The sequence below is a fragment of the Capricornis sumatraensis genome, chromosome 12, assembly GCF_032405125.1.
Source record: "Capricornis sumatraensis isolate serow.1 chromosome 12, serow.2, whole genome shotgun sequence".
Taxonomy (NCBI): domain Eukaryota; kingdom Metazoa; phylum Chordata; class Mammalia; order Artiodactyla; family Bovidae; genus Capricornis; species Capricornis sumatraensis.
Genome location: NC_091080.1, coordinates 37168424 through 37175631, shown reverse-complemented (window position 1 = coordinate 37175631; position 7208 = coordinate 37168424). Strand labels below are relative to the sequence as shown.

General features: G+C 40.2%; 1 protein-coding gene across 1 annotated transcript; it reads right to left on the bottom strand.

The window, feature by feature from the left end:
• Positions 1-5339: 5339 nt before the first annotated feature.
• Positions 5340-6752, bottom strand: LOC138089019 (endogenous retrovirus group K member 13-1 Env polyprotein-like; the record flags this gene model as incomplete). Its single annotated transcript, XM_068984353.1, has 1 exon — positions 5340-6752. A coding segment is annotated over one exon (1413 nt), but the record flags the coding sequence as incomplete, so codon positions are not given.
• Positions 6753-7208: the final 456 nt, after the last annotated feature.

Below are 7208 nucleotides of genomic sequence, written 5' to 3'. Positions count from 1 at the left end.
GCTCTCAGTATGAAAACCAGTGAGCAAAGAATTTAACCTTGTTTCTAGGCATTGTTACCTGGGAATAATTATTTCCCAATTATGATATTTCCTTCCTATGAAGTAAGATTTATTAATGTATTAATGTCATTTGAGATCTCTTTCTGTCATTTATTCACCCAGCTCTTAGATCAGGTGTCTTATTTGATTGTTAACTTTGGGAAGAATAAATAAACCTGCTTGACTTAGCTCCAACTTTCTTCATTTTTGGAATGAACATGTGTGTTCTTGGTTCTAAACCTTAGTTAGTCAGTCTTCCTGAATACATACAGGAGGACCTATCTATGTCTGGCATTGGACATCCTCAGCCCCCAACAAACTATCCTGCAGCCTGCCCTCTCCAGTAACAGGTGATATTTGGCCTCCTACTTTACTGTTTTGTTGTACTTTTCAACTTGTTTTAAGCTGAATATAGATTTAGGGTGTTATTTATTGGGGAGGGGCCCTCAGAGATCTCTAAATTTAGTTTATTCACCATCAACATTCAGAAACAAAGGTAAGAATATTTGGAGGGAGGAAATAGGGGGAGAAGATTGTGCATCCAGGGCCCACATTGCCCATGGGTCTTGGACCACTTCAGAGGGGGAAAAATTTCCTGGTTTATAGAGGCTTATTTTAGGCCAAATGTGTTTTTTATACTTTTGTACTTGGCTTTGAACTTCTGTATTCTGAGAATCTGTAACTGTTATGAGGTATTTTGAGCTTAACAGGTGACTATGACTTATGACTTACTCAGCTTACATGAGAAAATAAGACACAACCCTCTTACCTGTGTTAGGGGCTTTAGGTAGACTACTTTCCTTACTGCATAGGCCTCACTTGATTGAGGTGAAGATTCCATTGTAGAGAAGAGTTTTACAACTCTTAGATACATTTTGGCTAAAAGAATATCTGCCACTTATAAACCACAAGGCAGCTGAATTTGCCTGTGAACAGAACACTAGAGATGCTCTAGCTTTATACAGTTAGTACCAAGGCTATTTAGGTGATCTTGATTGGAATTTCTAGGTTCTCTTTCTACTTCAGGATCAAGGAGGGCCCTCTGGAGGGCCTGACAAACTTTGATTTCATGTGACGCTTCCTCCAACTTTTAAGACTCACTGTCATATCAGAGAATCTCAAGTTGGCTCTATGTTAATGTCATAACTTGTAATCCTGGCTTGATAGCTGAGACCCAACTTGTCACTTCACCCTTGACCCTGTATTTGATGGAATGAACAAATATGTGATGTGAGCCCTTATTAGAAAATACCATCCCTTTAAAATAGAAAATCAACTAAAGGACATGATTACAAACCCAAAGGTAGAAAGAACCAAAAATTCTCTGTGCCTGGAACTGTTTGCCTCTTAATTCATTTGCTTAGGAAAACAGGAGAAGCGGCAGTGGCTTCAAAAATGTATGTTAGTTTTACTATCAAACTCAGAAGCAGTGAAAGATTAAAAAAATAAAGGAACACAGACCAATTAAGCTGGAGGAAGAGATTTTGAAATCTATTTTAAGGAAGTAAAGAGGAAAATGGCATCTTAAAAATGAGGTTAGACCAATATAAAAGGGGATTGAAACTGCTCAAATTCCCACTGCTTGAAAATAATAAAAGATATTTATGTTATTAGATCAGAAATGATCACTAGAATTCAAACAAATTTAACAGACCTGAGTTATTCCCTCAAGAAAGGCCAACTCACTGAGGGATGACTTCCGAAAGCCACAGGTCCTCACTTGGAGCAGTTGGTAAATCACCCCTTAGAGTGGGACAGCTATACCAACTGGTTATTAAAAAAAAAAAAAAATTGGGGCAGAATTGAGGGAGGAAATCCTTGTGAGATAATCAAAACATTTTTCAGGGGGGTTTCCAAAAAAAATGGACGATGTGTTGAAACAGTTGAAACAGGGTGGCAGAAATTCCCATTTCTCTGAGGGTACTTACCTTGGTCAATATATTTATGAAATGAGGATTTGAAAAGAAAGTAGAGAAAAAATGTGATGAAGTCTAGATGTGACAGTCAGAGAACAAGTACAGGATTTGATTAAATGTCATCTGATGAAAGAATATTTCTAGGTAGAAATTAGCCATCTCATTGAGTAAGGTAGACAAAATTTGCACAATGAACCCAGAACTTGCTGATTTCTTCTCGATGATGATGATGGTGAAGAATTCAGAGTAGTTTTAAAAATAGCTGTCTGGACCACAAAGATGAAATAAATAGAAGAGAGGTTGCCAAGTTTCAGCAAGCTACATTAGTTCCCACATGGATTAGAGAAGGAAGGTGGCCACTTTAAGAAGTAGATTACAGTTCTATTTCCAGTTTTTAAGGAATCTCCACACTGTTCTCCATAGTGGCTGTACTAGTTTGCATTCCCACCAACAGTGTAAGAGGGTTCCCTTTTCTCCACACCCTCTCCTGCCTTATATGACCCAGCAATCCCACTGCTGGGCATACACACCGAGGAAACCAGAATTGAAAGAGACACGTGTACCCCAACGTTCATCGCAGCACTGTTTATAATAGCCAGAACATGGAAGCAACCTAGATGTCCATCAGCAGATGAATGGATAAGAAAGCTGTAGTACATACACACAATGGAGTATTACTCAGCCATTAAAAAGAATACATTTGAATCTTCTAATGAGGTGGATGAAACTGGAGCCGATTATACAGAGTGAAGTAAGCCAGAAAGAAAAACACCAATATAGTATAGTAACACATATATATGGAATTTAGAAAGATGGTAATGATAATCCTGTATGCGAGACAGCAAAAGAGACACAGATGTATAGAACAGACTTTTGGACTCTCTTGGAGAGGGAGAGGGTGGGATGATTTGGGAGAATGGCATTAAAACATGTATACTATCATGTAAGAAACAAATCGCTAGTCTAGGTTCGATACAGGATACAGGATGCTTGGGGCTGGTGCACTGGGATGACCCAGAGAGATGATATGGGGAGGGTGGTGGGAGAGGGGTTCAGGGTTGGGAACTCATGTACACCTGTGGTGGATTCATGTCAATGTATGGCAAAACCAATACAGTATTGTAAAGTAAGTAAATAAAAGATTAAAAAGAATAATAAAAAAGTAGATTACATTGTTAAGAGGCTCGAATAGCATTCCTCAAACGAGCAGGGAAATAGCGGAGGGAAATTCAACACCAATGGTATGTCGTAGTATTTTAGAAAAAGATGTAGTTGAACAAAAAAGCTACTCAGACATTGGGACATTCAAAACTGGTTTCCCCAGGGGCACAGCTTCAGAAGCATCAGAATCACTTAGTGCAGAAATGTGTTCAGGGTGGATCTTCAGCCAAAACAAATCAGGAATGTAGGGGACCTTTTCTCTAGGGGTGACTTTCATTGTCCAGGCAGTCCCAGAGCCAGAGGCAGTGAGACAGCCACTGTGGCACAGAACCAAAGAAATCTTTTCCTGAGACATGGTGCTCTCGAACCTGTCCTTGGGGCAGCGTTAGGGGCCCACGGCTTAATGGGAAAATGGAGTTAAGAGGTCCTGGATGTGCTGGATGTGAAAGACAGGTACTTGAAGTCCTATTATTAGAGCTGCTTCCATTACAGTTAATCTAAATGTGCAAGGAGGCAGAAATGCCTCAGATGACACTGTGAGGATGCAGGAAGCATAGTTTTTTTTTCCCTTACAAAAATGTAAATGTAGAGAAATGTAAATACAAATGAAAGTGCTAAATGAAAGTGTAGTCTCAAAGTAGCTTCTTGTTGGGAGAATTTTCCTCCTTTGGCTTAAGTAAGCAGGTCATAGAATCCAGACAGTGAGTCTTGAATGACAGACTTCCTAGTAGGTTGAATCCAAGAATATTTTCTTTTTTTCTCAGACATTATCAGATTTTTCTTAGAGTCTTGGTAGCCCTGGTTCTGGGAATGTAATTTTGTAATTGATCGAAGGGTAGGAGATTGCTTCCCAAATTAGATGGATCTGAAAAAAGCCTGTCACCATTTTCTGTGTCCTGTTAACTCTTAGGGATTCCCTGGTGGCTCAGATGGTAAAGAGTCAGCCTGCAGTGCCGGGGACCCAGATTCGATCCCTGGGTCAGGAAGATCCCCTGGAGAAGGGAAAGGCTACCCACTCCAGTATTCTGGCCTGGAGAATTCCACGGACTGTATAGTCTGTGGGGTCACAAAGAGTCTGACATGACTGACGACTTAGGGATCTTTAGAAGTGAGGCTCCTGAGGGTCTCGGAGCTATTCATAGTATTTGAATTACTATGACTTCTGGGACTTTGGAAACTCCAAATCCATCCCAGAGAGAAACTATTGTAGTTGCTGGATGGACCCCACTCTACCTAGGCAGAAAAATACCCTTTGCTGAGCCTCCGTACAATAACAAGTCGGAATGGTTTTTGTTTTGTAATTGAACTTTAACACACAAGAATTTAATTTTAGACTTCAGTTCCCTTGGATTTGCCTTTGAAATTCAAGTTGTAAAAGAATTTAGTCTTTGGACTTTAATTTCTTTCTTGGAATGTAATAATAGAAAGGAAATTGCACTCAAAATTGAAGCATTACTTTATAGGCATTTTATTATCAGAGTATCTTCAAGATAGGATTTAATCTCTGTAGAACCTTTGTCATGCTACATTGGACAGCATATATGGACGTAATTTGGGGCAGGAAATAGAATAGAGGATACATTTTCAACTTTTGGTATGGAGTGGATTCTAAGTTGAATGTGTGAATCTGACCCATTGCAGATTCTTGAGGGGACAACTTTTAAGCTGCCTGCTACTAGATCCAGGATGAAACCCAAAAGAAGAGAGACTGGCGTAGAGTCTGGTCTCATGAAGGTGGCCACATGAAAGGTCTCTTGAGGGAGACAGCTACAACGCTTGCTGACCATAGATTTTGATGGAAGAAATTTCCACGTATTGAGGTGCCGCGGCCAGCACAAGCAAGAGTCGCACCTGCAAGGGGAGAGAAACGGAGCGTCCCCGCGTGGAAAAAAAAGAGAGAGAGACAAAAGATGGGGTTGAGAGGATCAGACCCACTATGTCTGATGCCTTCCTTTATTAGGCCACGGTATTTATAGGGTAAAGTACGTGACTTAAGACATGTACAGGGTTATTCTTTAATCTCAAAATACTATCACCAGACCCCTACCAATGTATGCATAAGTAATCTATCTTCTAAGACATGTTGCAAGAGCCAGACCTCCTGGAGCAAGACGGCCTGGAGCCTTAAGGGCTGTAAAAATTCTTGAGGGTGGCGGGACAGGGAGCTTAGGTCAACGCCTAAGGCTCCGCATACCTGCGGAGCAGCTCCCAGGATTTAACCCTTCACGGGTCGTCCCCCGCATCTCCCCTCTCTTTATTTTTTTTTTTTAAAAGCTCCATAAGGTGTCGATGTTGCAACATGTTTTTATGTATCAAAATTTTGACATGTAAAACTTCTTTAACAATACTACGAATAAGACAAGGAGCCAGACAAATCACGATAAGCACAACAGTCAAAACCGCGCCCACAGCAATTATGCTTCGCCACAGTGAATGCAAGCTAGGGAAGTTAGAAAATAAATTTTGCACAAAATTGTTAACAGCATCAGCAATATTTAAAGTAGCTTTAGGAGAATTTTCAATATCAAGAATTTCATTATGTAATTGCAATAAATCTAGAGAGACATTAGTATTAAACCAAATTCCTTGTAGATGTTTTTTCACCTTATCCCAAGGAAAGTCAGATGCATTATAAGCCTTTTTTGTAACACAAATCCATTTATAATTAGCATGACATTGAATTTTCATGCGAAAGCTAATGCTCTGAACTTGTTCTCCTAGAACTCTAACCACATCATATAAAGCTGATAATCTATCTTCTAATTTTTTATCTATATCTTCTTGTGTTCCCATTACTTTAGTAACATTATATGACAAGGAATCTACAGCATGAGCAGCTTGAATGGATTGTGCTAGAGATACAGAAGCAGTAACAGCAGTTGCTATAAGGGTGATTAAGGATACTATACCCAGAATAATCAGGCTCACACTTCTTTTAGTGCGGCTAAGAGCCGTGTTAATGCGTTGTAGCAATTCTAAAGCAGTCTCGTCATACCAAGCTTCAGTTATTTCAACAGGTAGCATTACAAAAGCAGGTTGTTTTACTATTAAAACTTGTTCTCCTTTTGCAACACCTCTTATGCAATTGGTAAGTATGCAATTAGAACAATTTAAATGATAAATATTTGATGACAATGTTATTTCCATAAGGCCTTGTATCAGCATGAATGGGTAAGGGACACAAGCTCGGGGATATAAAAATCCCGTAACTCCTACATTACCATATTTACTCCCACTGATATTGGGTTGCAAATATAGACTATTACCATGACCAAAAGCAGCAAAAAGTTTCCACAGTTCTGTTTGAAATATCTGAGCAGTGTTTACAGAGAGAATGGGTGGATGCTGTCCTCGATATTCAGGAAAATTAGGCTTTCCTCCAGGTGCCCAGTCCCATAAAAAGGTGGTATTGGCATTGTTTATGTTGTACACCGACGCAACCCGGGCTCGACATAAAGTCCAAGGAATGTCTATTCCCATGCGGATGCTTAGATGTTTGTCACAAAACGGAATGTCGAGAGGTCCCGCCCCGTCACGGTGCGATCTTTTCCCGGTTTTTTCATCGATGCCAGAAATAGTCACTCGAGGATATGATATATCAGCTGACACCTGTATACAGTGAGGATGCAAGTCGTTGTGCTTGTCTCAATGCCTTTTGTAGCGGAGACACCATCTCAGATGGAGGAGGAGGAGGAGGCCCCGGAGGGGGATCGAGACCAGCAACTACGGAAGGAGCATAGGCAGGAGGGAGAAGGGGAGCAGAAGGAGATTTTAAACTGTTACTAGGAAACTTAATTCCTAAGTTCTGCAAGGCAACAGTGAGATTTTTTATACATTCAACTAAATCATCTTTAGATGTTGACGCCCCCTTTTCTTGTGCCAAAAAACCCCAATCTTCTTGATGGTATTTAGCAGCCTCTTCATCTAATTCTGCCTCATCTGTGGAGGAAAGTGAATCATCATTTTCTGGCGGACGCGATAAGTTACAAAAGGGAGGGTCACCTTTAATTCCCTTGGGAACAGCATACGTGGGCTCCGAATCAGGAACATGAAGAGGATTTTCTTCCTGTTTTAATAAATTTCCTAAACGTT